This window comes from Rhineura floridana, chromosome 10 (genome assembly GCF_030035675.1).
Source record: "Rhineura floridana isolate rRhiFlo1 chromosome 10, rRhiFlo1.hap2, whole genome shotgun sequence".
NCBI classification, from domain to species: Eukaryota; Metazoa; Chordata; class Lepidosauria; order Squamata; family Rhineuridae; genus Rhineura; species Rhineura floridana.
This window is the reverse complement of record NC_084489.1, coordinates 19,816,651-19,835,778: the sequence shown is the minus strand read 5'-3', so window position 1 is coordinate 19,835,778 and position 19,128 is coordinate 19,816,651. Positions and strand designations below refer to the sequence as shown.

General features: G+C 39.0%; 1 protein-coding gene across 10 annotated transcripts in view; it reads right to left on the bottom strand.

Moving 5' to 3' along the window:
- Window positions 1-19,128, bottom strand: part of ULK4 (unc-51 like kinase 4) — a 447,010-nt gene that overhangs the window by 247,864 nt on the left and 180,018 nt on the right. For all 10 annotated transcript variants that reach the window (XM_061587596.1, XM_061587594.1, XM_061587592.1 and 7 more), the window contains exons 28-30: window positions 18,702-18,753; window positions 18,459-18,600; window positions 10,523-10,615 (exon numbers count right to left, since the gene is read on the bottom strand). In XM_061587596.1, the coding sequence (XP_061443580.1) occupies window positions 10,523-10,615; window positions 18,459-18,600; window positions 18,702-18,753 (287 nt within the window). The remainder of the gene's footprint in view (window positions 1-10,522; window positions 10,616-18,458; window positions 18,601-18,701; window positions 18,754-19,128) is intronic.

Genomic DNA, 19,128 nt, shown 5'->3' with positions numbered 1-19,128 from the left:
TCTTACCTTAACACAGTAGGCTGTATTTCAACCACACAAAGTTTCTATACCCCTTGCACATATCTCTCTTTATCCAGGCAAAGAAGAATATTATCACAATTCAAGGACACTTTCTAGCCAGGAAAAAAGCACAGAGGAGGTACCCAGTGGGATGTGGCCTGGGGAGAGACCTACGGGCTGGATAGGGAGGCCTGGATAGCCAGATTCAGCCTGTGGGTCAGAGTTTCCCCACTCTGTACTATATAAACTAGTATGTATGAATTAAATGGGCTTGGCTTCCTCTTCTGTTCTTCCCTTTTCCTTAAATTCAGGCAGGCTCATGGGAGTTAAACAAAATCAGCCGATGAGCCACCATATGACCACTACATTTTTAATTTTACTTTGACTTCCCCTTATTATATCAGATTTCTTATATATAAGAGAGACCTCAGATAGCTTATAACCCTCATGATAAGGTTCACAAGTTATCAACATAAAATGTAATAGTATATGGAAAAATACTCCCATAAAGGATTATAAGAGATTTTGTTGTTATTAAGCCTTGAAGATAATGATTTTATTTCTGATCTATTATGTATTTTCAGGAATACTACATTTTTAATGATATCGTAACAGCGTTTCAATACCTCTCCCTGCCCAACCCTATTCACCTTTAAATAGCAGCTGCTCATAGATCAATAACTGAAACTATGTTTTGTCAGAGAAAATGGTTGGGACTTGCCAAGGTCTTTTTATCTTAATTTTTACCACACCCATTCCCTAAGGGTTCAGCACTGCTATCAACTACATTAAAACATTCATTATATAAAAGATCAATAATAAGAAACACCCACAACAAAGTAGTTTTTAACACACAATGTTTGTATATAGTTATCCTGGCTATGAAATGCCTGTCAAAACAGAAACATTTTCTAAAGGCCAGAAGGTTAAAGTTCTTTCCCAGCTTCCTCAGGAGGGGACCTCAAGTTCACAAGAGTTTGTTGAGGAAACTTGGGAGAAAATAGTGAAGACACAGTCACCCATTATGAATTGGTGAAGGGGCTCTATCAGAGGGCATTCAATCCACTCAGGTCTGTGATCTGACAGACTGGACAGATGTTGGAGAATTCTGAATATAGCCAAATATGGGGTAGGGATGGAATTATCTGTCAATTTCGACTCTGTTTCTCATTTTTGCAGTTTTAAATTCAGTTCTCCATATTTCTGCAGCAATTTGTAATTCAAAAAAAATCCTCATGAAAATTCTCCAGCATTTTAGTGTGTGTTTCTCCTAATAAACACATTTTTGTAGGCAATTTTGACCAATGTACACATTTTTGCAAGCCATTTCTCATCATATAATGCATTTTCCCTCATATATTCATTTTTATGACACTTTCCCCTAAAATATGCATTTTTGTAAACATTGTTCAGTTGGCGAACTGCGTAAGAACAGCCTGCTGGATCAGGCCAATGACCCATCTAATACAGCATTCCGCTCTCACAGCAGGCAACCAGATGCCTATGGGAATTCTGAAAGCAGTACCTAAGCTTAACAACACTCTCCTCACTTGTGTTTCCCAACAGCTGGCATTCAAAGGCATGCTGCCTCCCACTACGCATGCAACGTCCATCACGGGACCTTGATTTGGACCTGGGAAAGGAGTTAAGGGTCTAAGGGTCAGTGGTATTCCTGACTCTGCATCACATCTCTAGCTGCATTAGAGCTTGTGCTTGCTGCTGGGAAACTGCTGTCTTGCCACTTTCTCTCTTTTCTAGTGCTGGAGAGGCAGACTGCATATAATTCTAGAGCTCTTGGCCATTCAATGAAATTAGGTTGGCACTTTGTTCAGTTGAGACAAAAACTGCTTCACATAATAGTTAATTTCTGTTGCATATGTTGCCAAAATACATGGGCAAATGTCACTAGTTTAGATGACTTTAGAAAGTAATGCATTGAACTCATAACAACTAAACAGAACTTTCAAATGTGGTGGATGACTACAGACGAAAAGTCTATTCAGCGGAGGCACTCTAGACTGTTGAAGGCTCACCTAGCACCTACCTTGATGTCATTTTGGCACCAAGCATGGATCGTTTTATTTTTCAAGGCTTTTGAAACCTCTGTATATTACTGTTACGCTGGTTAATACTTGTTGCTGTTCTTTCCCAATGTGGTGTTCTAATGTTTTATTGTAATTTGTGTCGTAATTTTAAATTTTTCTAAGTCTTTCTGGGAACTTATTGAATGGCAGGGTATAAAATTCCTCAAATAAACACTAATTCAATACAGTGCATATGGTTACTATGTGCTGGAGACAATCTTTAGGCAACTTGGGAGATTCCCAAAGACATCCAAATGGCCACTGCTGGTGACAGAATTATGGATTAGATGGACCTGGGTCTGACACAAAGGGCAGTTTTTTGACTGAATGAGGGCTGGATGAAAATGTCAATTTTGGTTCTTCCAATTTTTCCAAAGAACCAATTGGTTCTTTGATTTTTCCAATCTTAAATTCAATTATCCACATTTCTGCTGCAGTTTGGGTTTTTGTTTAAATTCTCATGAAAATTCTTCAGCATTTTAGTGTGAATTTCTCCTAATAAAAACATTTTTCCTAATATAATGCATTTTGTATTCTATTTTTACTAATAGATTTATTTTATGCACATTTCCCCCTAATATTTGCATGTTTGGTTGGAGTACATCACAATTTGAAGGATTGCTGTGTTCTGGTTCTCATATTGTTTTAGAAAGTGCAGATTTGATAGATTTGGCTTTAAACGTGAACTGAACAGAAGTTCTCCCCCATCCCTAGATTGAGTCATTCCAAGAGGAAATACAAATGGTTGCTTACCTAAGGCCTACCTGTCAACATAATTTTATTTACTTTAATGAAACTATGAATGCATTTTAAACCAGATTATGAGGAGATTTAAACCATGATGTCACCATACTGCCACCACCTATAAACTTTTTTACACTCCCAAAGAGATTGATTTTCTTCACAAACCTATTCCCAGTACACTTAATAACTACTGTATATCCATGAGCCAATTTTAGGAGGTGGCAGAGTTGAGTGAAGATCAATTCTAGTTATTCCATATTTACAGGAACAATCAGTATCTGAATTATTAAGAACATCTTTTGTTTCAAAGACAATAAGCTCAAAGAAGTAAGCTAATAATGCCACCCTCTTTGCACAATATTAACTATAAATCCTGATTTATTCATCCTGGCCCATCAACATTACTAGAGCTGTGGATACATACACATCATCTGTGTATAGCCTGTTTGTCAACTCTGTATGCATGAGTGAAAAGGCACATTTCTGTTTATGGTGGCAAATTAGGGAGGGAGTTTAAGGTAGGCGAGGAAAAGGCCTACCAAATGATGGTTTTTACCATGGTGTTTGTACTTGGACATTGTCTCCATGTGGAGATGGGGAATTTAGAAACAGGCTACAGATTTAACTATAGAAGCAACAAAGATTTGATTAGTACCTTTAATATGCTGCTGGAGTATTAGCAATCTAAATACGGCTGCCAATCCGTTTTCAAAGCCGCTGAAGTCCCATACAGTTTCCCCTAAGGCTCCCATTTATAGTAACATAAATAAACCGCTCCAGGGAGGAGAGGATTGGATAAAGTCAAGATTCTTGGACCTTGGGGAACTGGCTTCTCCGACCCGGCAACAATCCACCCCACAGCCAGATAAACAAGCTTCTAAACCTCCTGTCCGTCAAATTAAATCAGGAGCTGTTTTTATGGATGTTACAGGGACTTTAAATCAGATCACAGAGTTAAAATGATATCCTTCTTCCCGGACTTCCGGGAAGGGTGACTTTGCTTGTGCCTGCTTTTGGGACGGGCTCCCGCCTCAAAAGAAGCTTATTCAGATATAAATCAGTCAGAACATTTTTTTTTTTTGACTGATGAAATTTCTCCCGGGCAGGGAGAAACGTAGAGATCAACCTCAAAAGCCTGTTTTTGTTGGGAGGACTGGATTTCATTAATTTATGAGATAAGGTCCAGCCAACAATGCCGGACGGACTTCCTAACAAGCTCTATCTGCTTAAGCGATACGTTTATCTTTTCTTTAAAGAGAGAACGGACTAACAGGCAAGCACCCTTCTTTCTATTATTTTTTTTACTTGGTTTAAATTGTTGCAGCAAAAGGAGATTTGTCAGATTGATCGGCTTTGGACAACTTCTGGGTGAGATATAGCTCTTCTCTGTTATTCACGAAATTAACAGCTTATCTCTGTTTCTGTCGCAAAAAGCTGTCCTGGAAGTGCATTCTAAAGATAATAAACAGAAGAGGGATTTCTATTCCTGATTTCTATTCCGAGGAATATTATATTGTCTGGGACTATTCTCTTTTTGGTCTATTTTATTTTGACGAATCTGCTTCTTCACGACGCCACTAACTGTTTTGATGCTGGGAACTAAATTTGTTTTGCATTCTTGAACATAGAGAGATAAGGCAGGTTGCTCTGTTTATACTGTGATGTCATCAAGCCTGGAATATTAACCCAATTGTTGCTGAAATAAGAAGTGGTTCTTCTTTATTTTTGTTTTGCTTTGTTTTCGTGGTTTTAAAAATGGCAATCAAGAAAGTGGCTGAGAATCTGGAAGTAATTATGTTTCAGAAAATAATGCATGAGATTGAGATAACGAAACAAACCCTGCGACAGGGTAGTAAGGAGCTGAAAATTGAACTGAGCAAAATGATGCAGGAGCTTAAAGAAATCGGGGATCCTGTGAGAGAGGAGAATGAGATCAGAGATGAGAAAAGAAAAAATAAAGGGAAGATACAAGCCCTGGAGATTGGAACAAATGTGGAATTGGAAAAAGATCTGGAGTTTATGGATTTTAGAAATAAAATCTACTGTTTGGAATTTAACGTTATCTCTGAAGAAATTAATGAAGATATTAGAGATAAAGTTATCAATGGCTTGGATAATCTTCTGGACTGGAATGATGTGATGGAGCTTGATATAGAGAAAATCTATGGAATTAACTGCAGCCATGTGACAATGGAAAAACTCTTAAGAGATGAGCCAGTGCATTTTGTAAAAAAGAAGAACACAGATATGACTTTACAACAGTATTTCAGCAACTTATTCAGAATGGATGGCAAGAAAATATTTGGGATAGAGGAAATTCCCATCAGACTCTTATTATATGACTATGGCTACAACAGCAAGATTATTATGGAATACTGATAATGGAAGATTGGACACTGAAATTACTGGACTTAACAGGACTATTGAAGATGGAAGATGGAACTAATAGGGATAATGGAATAATGGCTATTGAAATTATTGGACCTAACAGATTCTGATGAGATGGATTAATCGAAATGTTTATTTGGACTATGGTTATGACAATAAGATTATTATAATTATTAACGAGATGGATTAATTGACATGTTTATTTGGAGAAAAATTGATAGATATATTTCTTAAAGAATTGAAACCTCTCTTTGACTTTTTGTGGAAAGAATAAAGTAATGTTTATGAGATTTGATGATTAATTAAGATAACTACTGGAGGAAAGTGATTTTATAATATGATTTAAGAGACAGGATTGTTATATATTGTAGACCTATAACTGATTTGATATGTGACAAATGGGAAGTCAACATTTTATTTTTTTTTGTTTAATCATTTTTGTTTTGTTTTGTTTTTTGTCTTTGAATGTTTTATGATTTTGTTTTCTATGTTTTATGAAAATTTGAATAAAAATTATTGTAAAAAAAAATAAAAAATGATATCCTTCTTCCCAAACAAATGTATTATATGAAAAGTTTCCAGTCCCAACTGTAACACTCCCTGGGTTGTGCCAAAATGTTTCATCTATATCCAAGTATGTACTACACTTCTTATCTTGGAATATAGCAGGCTGAACTGCTAAACAAAAGAATTTGGATTTGATTGCTTACCTGAACAAATTTGATATAATTTTTCTCCAAGAGACGTGGTGCACCCAAAACCTAATATTGGATGTTTTTTCTATTATTTGTCTACCTGCGGTTTATTCCCAACCTAAATCAATGGGTAGAGCAAAAGGTGGCCTGGCAATATTGATTTCTACTGCATTGTCAGCACATTTTAAAAGCTTTCACCCATGTAAAAATATAGCTATGGGGGCTTTACTGTCGTATAATACCATATCACTTCTGTTAGTTAATGTCTATATTCCTCCATATTCCTCCAGGGAATTAAATGAACAATCTTGGGAAGACTTAGAAAGCTACTTAACAGAACTTGAGGTCTTATTTCCTAAAGCCTTTTTTATCATCATGGGTGATTTCAATGCTAGGACTGGCCCCAATAATGATGCATTATTTGCATCAAATCTTTGGGGGGGAGAGGAAAATGATCAATATGCTTTTACCCATGCTAGGGTTTCTAAGGATATTAAGATAAATTATGGAGGCATCTGCCTAACTCGTCTGATTGGCAGTCATAATCTCATAATGCTGAACGGCCTCAGACTGGTAGATCAATGTGCAGAATATACTTACATTTCTGGCAGAGGAAGCAGTGTCATCAACTATGTCTTAATTTTGCAACACCTACTCAACCTAACATCGAGGTTTATGGTGGGCAATAGACAGGACAGTGACCATCTTCCCTTAATATTCTCTATAAAACTACCAGAAAGGGGACGTTTGGAACTAGAGTATAATCCAACGATAAACTCAGCATACTCTACTCACAAAAGGACCATTTGGTGCCCCTCTGTAGATACAAACGTGGCAAAAAAAATTTACTTCCTCTTTAGGAGTGGCCTTACAGGAGCGAATAATGAAAGCCACAGACCCCCATGCTATTTTATTAAATTACGCTATTTTGATCTCAAATTTAAAAATGACTTTAGTGCCCAAACCTTCTTCACATAGGATAACCTACAGAACAGGTTTTCCTAGATGGTTCGATAAGGACTGTCGTGCTCTCAAGAGACAACTAAGGCAGTCCTATCTACAATATCGCCTTCAAAATACCAATATTCTTCCTTCTGAGTATTTTGCCATCAAAAGGAAATATAAGGCAACGATAGCCGCCAAAAAAAGGCAGGCTGTTCAGGAAGGGTGGAAGGCCTTAATACAAGCCTCCCGACATAAAAACTCGAAAACCTTCTGGAAGCTTGTTTCTGGAGATATGAGACCTCTAAACTCTGCCCTATGTAGCATCCCTCCCCATTTATGGGAACAATATTTTACTGATAATCACGAGGATACATGCCGCATTTCCTCATCCCTTAATTTAACAAATCTACCGGTTTGGACACCAGTCACTCAAAAGGAAATAATCGATCTGATTGGCAGTTTAAAACCAGGCAAAGCACCTGGTTTTGATAACATACCCCCTGAACTGTTGAAAGTATACCAGGTCTGGTGGGCTCCCCTGTTGGCCAACCTGTTTACAATAATAAATAAATTTGGATACCCATCTGAGTCCTGGTTAGAAGCCATAGTTATTCCCATATTTAAGAAAGGGATTAGAGAAGATCCTGCGAATTATAGACCAATCAGCCTTCTTTCTGTAATCGGCAAATTCTATGCCAGTTACCTGAAGGGGAGACTTTCCACACGGCTAGAAGAGGAAAATATTTTGGGATGGGAGCAGGCGGGCTTTAGGAAAGGTAGGTCTGTGATTGATCATTGTGTAATCTTAAATCATCTAGCTGAAAAATATAGGAATAGATGGGGCAATGGCCTATATGTTGCATTTGTTGATTTAAAATCCGCTTTCGACTCTATCCCTAGGGAGAAATTATGGGTAAAACTTGCAAATACTACAGTTGACAAAAGACTCCTTTTTTTAATCATCCGATTGCACCAGCATACATCCTTTCGCGTTAGATGTGGCCGCGAGGGGGGTCTGACAAACCCCATTTTTACAACAAAAGGAGTTAGACAAGGTTGTATCTTAGCCCCTCTTTTATTTAACCTTTTTATGAATGATTTAGCAATTAGGTGTCATTCGCCAGATTTTCATTCCCCCAAACTAGCGACTCAGCACTGCCCTCTACTGTTATATGCTGACGCCGCCGTCCTTTTATCTCTATCTAAAATCGGTTTAAAAGGACTATTTCGAGCTTTTATGTTATATTGCCAGGAAAACCAGCTGACTATAAATTTTTCCAAAACTAAAAATTTTTTACTAAGCGTTCTTCAATTTCTGAATGGACGATCAATACCCACCAAATTGCTCAAGTTACCCAATTTAAGTACTTAGGCATTTTATTTCATTCATCGCTGTCCTGGGTTCCCCATATTCGTGCTGCTATTACAACTGCACAAAATTCAGCAAAGGGCATTTTACGATTTTTTTTATAAGAGGAGGAAAATATATTCCGGCAGCTCTACAGGATTTTAGATCTAAAATAATTCCCCAACTTCTATATGGAGTTCCGTTATGGATCGGTGCTTTTGATTCTTCTGTAGAGGCCGTACTTTCAATCTTTCTTCGACAAATTTTTGGTGTTCCAAAATGTGTGCCATCTGCAGTCCTTAGATTGGAATCTGGCCTAATCTCGCTTGAGGCTCAAGCGTGGACTATAGCTATTAACTATTGGTCCAAATTGTCATATGAGTATTCTTTTGGCTATCCTCCACTTTTGTGGGAGGATCCTTTTTCCTCCCTATGGGCTAAAACGTTTTCTACTTATCTTGCAACAATAGGCCTTTCTTTAGAGTACCTATCATCACAAGAGCCAGCAGCAGCTAAATATTCTATCCTGGCCCGGATCAGAGATATAGACTTTCAATGCGCAGTTACGGCAGCCACCTCAACATGTTCCCCCATTCACTTCGGCCTGAGTTATGAGCCGTCGATATGTGCCTCTTATTTGGAATTTCTCATGGTCCCTAAATACCACCTAGCCTTTACTAAGGCTAGATTTAACTGCATAACTTCTGCGCTGTTAGAAGGGAGATATCGGGGCTTATCGTATAAAAATCGACTGTGCCCCTGCAATGCATGTGATATTGAAACTCTTTTTCATTTTTTTTTCAGTGCTCACTATATATTACTGAACGTTCTAAATTTATAATTCCAGTTATAAAAGTTTCCTCATAAGCCGCTTGATCGCCTACTTCTCTATCTTTTGTCAGCCTCAAACAGAGATTGCACCCTATCTGTTGCCAAATTTATTTTTGCTGCCCAATCTATACGAGAGAAGATCTCCTCTCCTGATGGACTGGATGCACTTTTGTAACATTGCAATATTGTTTTATCTGGACAGTTATTGTATTGTATTTTATTTGAATGCATTGGGTCTATGACTGTAATAATAAATAATACTACTACTACATCTTGGGCCATCAACATTACTAGAGCTGTGGATACATACACATCATCTGTGTATAGCCTGTTTGTCAACTCTGTATGCATGAGTGAAAAGGCACATTTCTGTTTATGGTGGCAAATTAGGGAGGGAGTTTAAGGTAGGCGAGGAAAAGGCCTACCAAATGATGGTTTTTACCATGGTGTTTGTACTTGGACATTGTCTCCATGCGGAGATGGGGAATTTAGAAACAGGCTACAGATTTAACTACAGAAGCAACAAAGATTTGATTAGTACCTTTAATATGCTGCTGGAGTTCAAACTGCCATCAGCCCCAGCCACATAGTAAATGGTCAGTGATGACTGAAGCTGTAATCCAATAACATCTAAAGCACCACAAGTCCCCCAACCCTGGCATAAGCTTTTGTGGACTCTTGTCAATGAAAACTTATGCTACAAAAAATCTGTTCATCTTTAAGGTACCAGAAGATTTTTTGTTGTTTTTGTAATAGCAGACTAACATAGTTGCTTCTCTGAAAGGTTTAATATGAATACTGAAAAATAATTAATAGAAAAATACATGGAATACATTATACAAATATACACATACTAAATTTTGGGGGGGGGGGGAAATCCCTGTCCAAATCTATATTTCTATTTAAAATTAACAGCTTGAATCTTTCTATAAGAACAGATCTTTTGAAAGTGCAATCTTATATGTTTACCCAAATTAACATCCACCATGTTCAATGATGCTTACTCAAAATAAATGTGTTAAGGATTGAGGAAAAGCAATCTGACGGCCAGGATCCAAGGAACTACAATACTTGTTCGTTGAGTTCAACGGGGCTTTAGATTCCTTTTTCTAAAACAGCAGACTCCTATGCTACATTGCACATTGCTTTTAAAAATAAGGGCAGTTTGTGATATGGCAGGGTTCCCAAACTGTGCTCCGTGAACTACCAGGAATCCATGAGCTTCATTCAGGTGGTCTGCAGCATGTTTGTAAAAAATACAAAAGAACAATACAGCACCTAGCACAGCACATTACAATTGCTACAACGGGCAGAAAAATCAATAAGTGGTCCGCCAAGACTCTCAGCAATTTTCAAGTGTTTCATGGGGAAAAGAAGTTTGGAGACCACTGTGATATGGCATAGCAAAGGCCAACTGATCTAAGCAAAAAAAAGTCAAGCTCTTTGGACTCTGGCTTATAGAAATAGTAAATATGCAGTTGTGTTACCTTGTGCAAATAGGGCTATACTCTGTAAGGGCAACTAACAGCTTCAGAGCATAAGCAGGTACTGGGTCAGATGCCATTAGAATTTGCTTGAACCTGGAACAAAAAGGAAAAAAAACTTGTCAAACACAAATATAACTATTTCACTCTTGGTTTTTTGCAGGAAAAGATGTTAACAGCTGATAATAACAATTAATAAGGGCCCCTACCCATATTGCAGGCCATACTTTAGACCTCATTTTCCAGCCAGACGCAGATAATAATAATTTCCAAATAGACAATATAGTCATTTCTCCACTACTATGGTCTGATCATCATTTGATACAATTTAGGCTATCAGCAATGCTCTCTGTTTCTGAGAACTCGACCACTACTAAATTGTTCCGTCCTAGACAACTATTAGATCCAGATATGTTTGCATCCAGACTTCATGACTACCCAGTTCCTCACATGGGAGAGCCAATTCATATTCTGATTAATACGTGGAACAATATGATGACAAATACAGTGGATGCAATGGCCCCCCTCCGCCCACTGAAAGGGACTAGATCTAAATCAGCCCCCTGGTTTTCAAAAGAACTATTAAAGATGAAGCGTTCTTATCGATGTCTTGAACGGCGTTGGCAAAAGACAAAGAGCTCATTCGACCAAGCTCTTGCTATGAAATCGGCTAAAACATACGCTTCAGCTAGACTAGCAGCTCAAAAATCTTTTTACTCGACTGCAATTGCCTCAGCAGGAAATCAATCAAAAGAGCTCTACCGGGTAGTGAATGGCCTTTTGCATATACCACAACCTGTGTCTAATATAGCCCATTCCCAAGCTCGCAGCCAAGAATTTGCTACATTCTTCGAGGCTAAGGTTGCCCAGATTCGTTCTACCCTAGATACAGGTGAACCAGCACATTCTACTGTTAGTATATCTGAAGCAGCTTGTCCGACGGTATTTCCCACCTTTTGCCCTGTTCAACTAGCCGACATTCCTCAGTTATTAAATGTAATGAAGCCTACAACCTGCTCACTTGACCCGTGTCCATCATGGCTTATAAAATCATCAAGAGTTGAACTAGCCAGTTGGCTTTGCGTAATTATTAACTCTTCTCTCCAACAAAGCTGCTTACCCGAATGCCTGAAAGAAGCGATAGTCACTCCATTACTAAAAAAAACCCTCTCTGGACTCCTCCTTGCTAAACAACTTAGTCAGAGGCAGCATGCTTCTGAAAACCAGTTGCTGGAAGCCTCAGGAGGGGAGAGTGTTCTTGTACTCGGGTCCTGCTTGCGGGCTTCCCCCAGGCACCTGGTTGGCCACTGTGAGAACAGGATGCTGGACTAGATGGGCCACTGGCCTGATCCAGCAGGCTCTTCTTATGTTCTTATGTTCTTAAAGTCATCGAAAGAGTCGTAGCTATGCAGCTACAAACGTTTATTGACACCTCCGATTACTACGACTCCTTCAAATCAGGCTTCAGGCCAAACCACGGGACAGAAACAGCCTTAGTTGCATTAATTGACGACCTTCGGCTTGAATTAGATAAGGGCAATTTGTCTTTACTAATCCTATTAGATCTATCGGCTGCTTTTGATACGATCGACCATACCATTCTTTTGGACCGTCTCTTTGAAATAGGACTGAGAGACTCGGCTTTACAGTGGCTTTGCTCCTTTTTAGAAGGCAGATCCCAGAAGGTTGCCCTCAGGGAGTATTATTCAGAGCCCTGGCCACTACGATATGGCATTCCGCAGGGCTCGGTTTTATCCCCGATGTTGTTTAATATCTATGTAAGACCTTTAGGTAAGATCATCAGAGAATTCGGTATTCATTATCACCAATACGCGGACGACACTCAGCTTTACTGTTCCTTTCCACCGAACACTAAAGAGGCTATCCACCCTCTTAATCAATGTCTTGCTGCAGTGCAGAACTGGATGAACAGAAATAAACTGAAGCTCAACCCAGAAACGACAGAAGTTATTCTAATCGGAAAAGATCCTACTCAAGAAGCTGGAAATTTACCTTTATTAGATGGAGTTCTTCTTCCACTTAAGACCAAGTCCGTAGTCTAGGTATAATCCTGGACTCAACTCTGACTTTAAAACCTCAGATTGCGGCTGTCTCCAGAGCGGCTTTTGCCAAACTAAGACTAGTTCGCCAACTTCGACACTTCCTAGATATGTCTAATCTTAAAAAAGTGACCCAGGCCTTAGTAACCTCGCGGCTGGACTATTGCAACTCTTTATATGTCGGTCTTCTTGTCAGCTCGCTACGGCCGTTAAAGTTGGTACAAAGAGCAGCAGCCCGAATTATTACGAGAATCGGCTCGTGGGCTCGCACTATGCCTCTTCTTTTTCAACTACACTGGCTTCCCATCGGTCTTCAACATCAGTTTAAAATTTTGGTTTTAACCTTTAAAACCTTACATGGTTTAGCGCCGTCATACTTGTCAGATCGCATTACGGAATATAAACCTTACCGGCCTGTACGATCTATAAATGACCATACTCTCACTGTTCCATCAACCTTCTCTGTTTGTCAAATGGCTACCAGAAAGAAAGCTTTTTCAATTGTAGCCCCTACTTTATGGAATAATTTACCACCTGAGATACGGTCCTCTTCTTCTCTCATTGACTTCCGACGCCAGACCAAAACATTTTTATTTCAGCAAGCTTTTAATACTTAATTGGTGCTGATACAGTTGTTTTTAGGGATAATACTATTATATGAATTGGTTTTTTGTTTTTATGTTGTTAGCAATTTGGGATTATGTTTATTGTACGCCGCTCTGAATTCCGAAATTCGGAACTAGGGCGGGATATAAAATTTTTAAATAAGAATAATAAATAAATAACTTGACAAGTTCCTTAAAACCCTACATTGACTTTTTCCCCATTAAGGTCTTCCCATTGCCCACTCTTCTGAAAAATCCTTCTCCTGCCTGATCTTCTCTGCAGTTTGGACAAAACTTTTAGATCCAACTCATCAGTGAAAAGCTAATTGGTCTGAAAGGCAGAAAATCAATTTTCTGCTGGCCTCTTGTAATAGGATGACCCTGTTAGCAGTAGTGAGATTCACCTTGGCTGTTCCTAAAGTTCAAGCCAATTGAACTTCTCAGTAGTTTGATAAATAAGTAGATTTTTTTTATTAATGAGAGTATATTCTGTTGCAATTATCTTTTTTTTGTTCTCTGTTGTTACTCATGGTTGAAATAATAGACTGACTGACATCTGTGCCCATGATATTTGTTCCTTCAGCTCCACCACCCAGCACTCTTGTATGGATGTCTCCTGTTCTCTCAAAACACTCCACATTTTATCTCCTGCTGCCCCATATGCTTGGAATTCTCTCCCTGAATTATGTCATCTCTTATTTCATTCAAATCCCTCCTCACACCCCAACTTTTTTCATGAAGCCTTTGTCACAACCACATCATTCCTATGCCACGGTTTGAAGTTGACATTCGAATTTCATCTTACGTTAACCATGGTTTGTTGTTAGGTCCAAACCAGCTAATCTGGCTCTGCCTCAGATGCTCAACTGGTCACAGAGGCACAAGGCAAGAGTGATTAGAAAATGAAACTGTTTACACGGTTAAGGGACTCTCACTGTTGCCTTTTCAGATCTTGCCCTATCTCCTAATTCTGCCTGGCAACAGGCTCCTTTTCCTGCCCACATCTTTGCTGACAAGCCCCACTAGAACTGCAGCAGCCTTGTGATATTTTGTTTTAATAAAAGGAACCAAAGGAATACATGTTAAAAGCATTTTTGTTCTTACAACCTATTTTAAGTATTAAACTCACACAATCAACAACAAAACCTCTCAAAAGGGGCCATTCATCTTCTGAAAAAGTGAAGGAGGGATTTCAGGAGACTTTCACAGGAAGGGTGCTGCTTTTCAGGAAGGCTAGAAGGCAGAGTCGTAGACTTCCTAATTTTTCAGAGGTGGGGGCAACCTAGGAAAAGGTGGGTGCGGGTTATAGTGGTATCTCAGTGATCTCCCACTGTGTCCTGTCTTTGAAATTCACTTTTAAGACGATCAACTTAAGATCTGCAAATGTTCATGCATGTACATAGGAGAAACTGTCTCTATGCAAGACACTAAATGGGCACATTAAGCCTGTAGGGCAACATTGTAATCTTCCCGGCCATTCAACTGCAGAAGTCTTGTTTCTCCTTTATCCAGAACCCTGACTTAACAATATGAAATTGACTAAATTACAGCATCATGGTGCCTTTATTTGGTAAATGCCTCAGTACAGGTTCAACATGTAAAACACATTTAGGTTTAACACGTCATTTGCTGCTGAGCAACAGATTTCACAATATGCTTTGTCTGTTACCAAATCATCAGAGCCATTCACAGATTCTTGTCTAAGTACCTTGGCACTGTCATCCTGGCTTTCCCTTCACATTAGGAGCTCTAATCTTGAAAGACAAGATTTCTCTTAGCTATGTTTCCTGTCAAGGAAGAAGTAGTGGAGATCTGTCCTGGCCCTGCATTCAGGTCTTTGCTACAGGATGATGTAGGTGTAGTTTCACCAGTGTAAGCATCAAACTCAGAATGAGCTTTCCACTTTCTAATAAGAAATCTATCAATGTGACATTGGTGAGAATGGTGGACTGAACACAATGCAAAGGAAAATATCAGAATTCTGCAGGAGGAGAACCACGGTTGCAACCACTCTAGAACTACTCTAAACCTGCCAGTTTAAGAGCAGTTAAGGCTATTAAGGTATTTATTTATCCCTTCCTCCCAAAAGATAAAGAAATCCAGTTGTGGGGCCATGACAGGACCAGATCTAGAGGGGCTTTATTTCTTGTTTTGTCTTCTTACAGTTTAATACCAAACACATTCACTCAGAAATAAATCATGCTGTACCCTATAGGATTTACATCCATCTAAACTGCTTGGGGATTGCAGCCATGACACACCCTGGTCCTACATAGGCAGTGCAGCTCTATACATGTTTACTCTATAGAAAGCCCCACTGTACTGAATGGGGTTTACTCCCAGTTAGTTGTTCTTGTGAAGTTGCAATAATTTCTGGGAAGCTCCCATACCTCCAACCCAGAGCCTCCAAGCTGAGGATGAGACATTAAGACATCCAGTCACTGGACAGGCAAGGAAGTATTTCTATTTCAGTGGAAAGTCACTTTCCGCAAGCTCAAGGGTACTTTGCATTACACCCTTTTTGAAAGCTTCTTTCCTGGGGAAGGAATTCACCAGTGCTTATAAGCACTCAGCCAAAAGTGTCAGAAGACAACTGAAAAGGGACACTTTTGAAAATACAGATTCATTCAGCTGTTAGCCAGCCTGAAACACATGTTCAATAGGGGGGGAGATTTTCATGTGCTGGGCAACCTCCCAAGAAGGGGGGCTTTCTAGGCTCCCCTTTCATACACACCAGCAAACATTTTGCTGTAGCGGCCCACATGTTGTACATTAATTAGAAAAGAAGAAGGGAGACAGTTGTTGCTTCTGTAGTTGTTGTGCGTGTTGTTGCTTCTGTAGTTGCCAAGTGATTATGAGCGAGTGAAACCACTTGTTTGAACAACCTTGTTACTGCCCTAAAGGTTTAAAAAAGAAAAAGAGACCCTTCCCCTCTACACACACTTAGTAAATTTATGGGGAGGAGGGAGAAGAGTGGAGTGGCCGGTTCAGCATCCCCCCTCCCCTGAGAGCATCTTGCCCAGGGCCCCCTCAAATTTAGCAGTAGCAATGAACCAGTTACTGATTCTTTATAGAATGAGTGGTAAGGGTCTGAGAAGAGTGAGTCAGTAACTGTTCCATGGGAAGTTGTGTGCTACCTTTGTGTTCAGGTGTGCTATATAGACTGGTCTTTGCAAGCACGTACATCTCTGTAAAAAGAATTCATTTTACATAGCTTACCAGTGGGAATTCAGGTACTAATTGTCAATTAAGGCAGAAAAATGGAAGAGGTATCTGGATTTACTGTGTGATATAAAAGGAAAAAATAGCAAAAATCTGTTTATGTTTGGCTGGAGGCTGGAAGTAATAGCTAAAAGTGGACAGCAGGGCAATCTGCTTTTAGAGCAAGTGCTGGGTGGGTGAGTGTCCAATAATGAAACTTCACAAACTTTTTTGCCACTGCTAGCAAACGTAATTAAAAGCTAACGGGGTTAGGCTTGCAGCTAGAGATTCTTTTAATGAGGAGGGTTGGAAGCAAAGGTTTAAGGAATACTGATAGCAAGCCTCTATGAGGCATATCTAGAAATAGGGGAAGGGAAGAAAGCTTTAGGACCACATTTGGTCCAGGGCATATTTATAGAGTGATCAGATGAGGAGGGCATTTGTATTCCCCACTCCATTTCTGCAGCTGGCCCAGTGTAAGCAAACTAGCTAGCTACTTCCTCAACACTCTGCATTTCTTGCCTGTGGATGATAGATGGCAATATCAGCCATCTGATGGGCTGTCCTACAGGGAAAACTGATGACACAGTGAGAGACAAATGCATTTGCAATAGCAATAGATATTCACAGAGGGAGTGGGGAAAGAAACAAGCCACCATTTCTTCATCCATTTGCAAGTCTAATCCTGACTTATTCAACAAACTATGATTGAAACAAAGTATGGCTTAGCCTCACATCTGAACCCAATCATTCTGTGAAGGAAGAGGGCAAAAGTTTGGTTGTCATCCATGCTGCATCTCAGGACTCATTCATTTCCATCTGCAACAGGCTAAGACCAAGCAAAAAAGTATTTGTCGTTCTAGTTTATTGGTAAAGTGCTCTCGGTAATGTAGCCACATTTCTGACTGTTTTCACATGTAACTAATGCCAGTTAAATTTCTGGATTTTATGTGTACAAATATTCTAAAACTACAGCAATAATAGATCTGGATTTTCCCTTCCTAGGCTGCAATACAATACACACTTACCTGGAATAATCCACACTGGATCCAATGGCTCTTACTTCTGAGTAGGCATGTACTGGATTGCAGCCTTAGTCACTTCAGATTTTAGCAAAATAAATAAATAAAAATTGACTGTTTTCTAATATTAAATTGGAAGCAATCCCATTGAGTTCTATGGAGCTTTATTTCAAGTACATGCGCACAGATGAGAGTGCAGGCCTGGTTAGGATAATCCTTAATTCGCCACATTTTTCAGAAAGCTGCTAAAAGTGTACTTTTAGTTTTTTAAAAAGAGAGGAAATGATAGCACACGTGTTGTTCCTACAAGAAGATGATCTATAAGGTGATTCCTACAAACTAAAATGTCATGAATGACGTGGTCCAGAGTGGCAAGCTTTTCCATAGTCCATTCCTTGTTTCCTAGCTACACCACACATCTCAAAATCCATTCTGACTTTCACCCTATGCCTGTCTTCCTAAACCCTCTTTAGCTACAGTCCTAACTTCTTAATATGGTTTGCCTTCAATTTGAAAATGTTCTACTTATCCCTGCTCTGCTACTTCCCAAAAGATGTTTATTGTTAGTACCACTGCTTCTCTCTCTGTCTACCAACCCAACAGGATGCAACTAGGTAAGCTTGGTTTTCCCTTATCCTTCATTTGTTTTTTAAAACAAAAGACTTTTAGCAAACTGCTATACAACACTTTTTGGTTCAAGGAAGAGAGGACTCATTAGGATCAACCCATATATATATATATACAGCTGTAGAAGCAAAATAACTCCAGTAAAAATCACACCCAAAGGATAAAGGGAAACCATGTAAAAGTGTAATGCAAGCTTGGGTGCCCTGCAGCTGTGTAGCGTCTACAACATATGTGTGAAGGACAGTATAAAAACTTTTATACTGAGACATCTGGCAGAGGAATGTAGGACGCTGTTTATCATTAATCATGATTAGCTTACTTCTGTCATTTAAATCCAACTGTACTTTAGAAATTCTAGAAATATGCAGGCAAAACTGATTGGTCATAGAATTACTTTTGATTACTAAAACTGTGTTGTACTTACTGAGGAAGCAATGAGTCTCTAATGAGAGAGAGAAATTTGTTGTTTGAGTTAATGTTCTCTTTCTCTTCAGCCATGACCTCATGACTCACAAGCAGTGATGTGGTTTCTGAGAGCAACCGCAAGCTGAAGAGTCTCCATTCCACTAAAAGAAAAGAAAAGAGAGTCAATGTGCCAAGAATGTGACTCCAATGGTGCCTAATTAAAGCAAAATAAGTATTTCAGCTGCTGTGGCCATATATTTACCATTTTGACTGGAGACCAAAGAAACTAAGGGCGAGAGGATGTAATTCATAACCTGAAGGAAAGCATGATAAATATCTGGTTTAGATTATTCAGACATAAAAAACAGAATTTATATATACTGCAATCTATGTTTACAATCAATTACAATTCATAAATAGGACAAACCAACTCCCGTTTCAGCATTATATGTAAGAAAATGTTCTGTTAAAACTTTTAAAATATGTACTAATTCTTGATGGAACAGTAACACAAGTTTCTAACAATAATTTTTACAAGGCAATCACTTTAGAACATCAGGGAAGAAAAAATACAGTGTTGCTTATTTAAGGTACAAAGTTTCTGCATCATTCACTAAAGCATTCAGCCACAATTTTTAGAAATGAAGTACCTTAGCTAACTACTGAATTCTGAAATTGATTAATCCCTA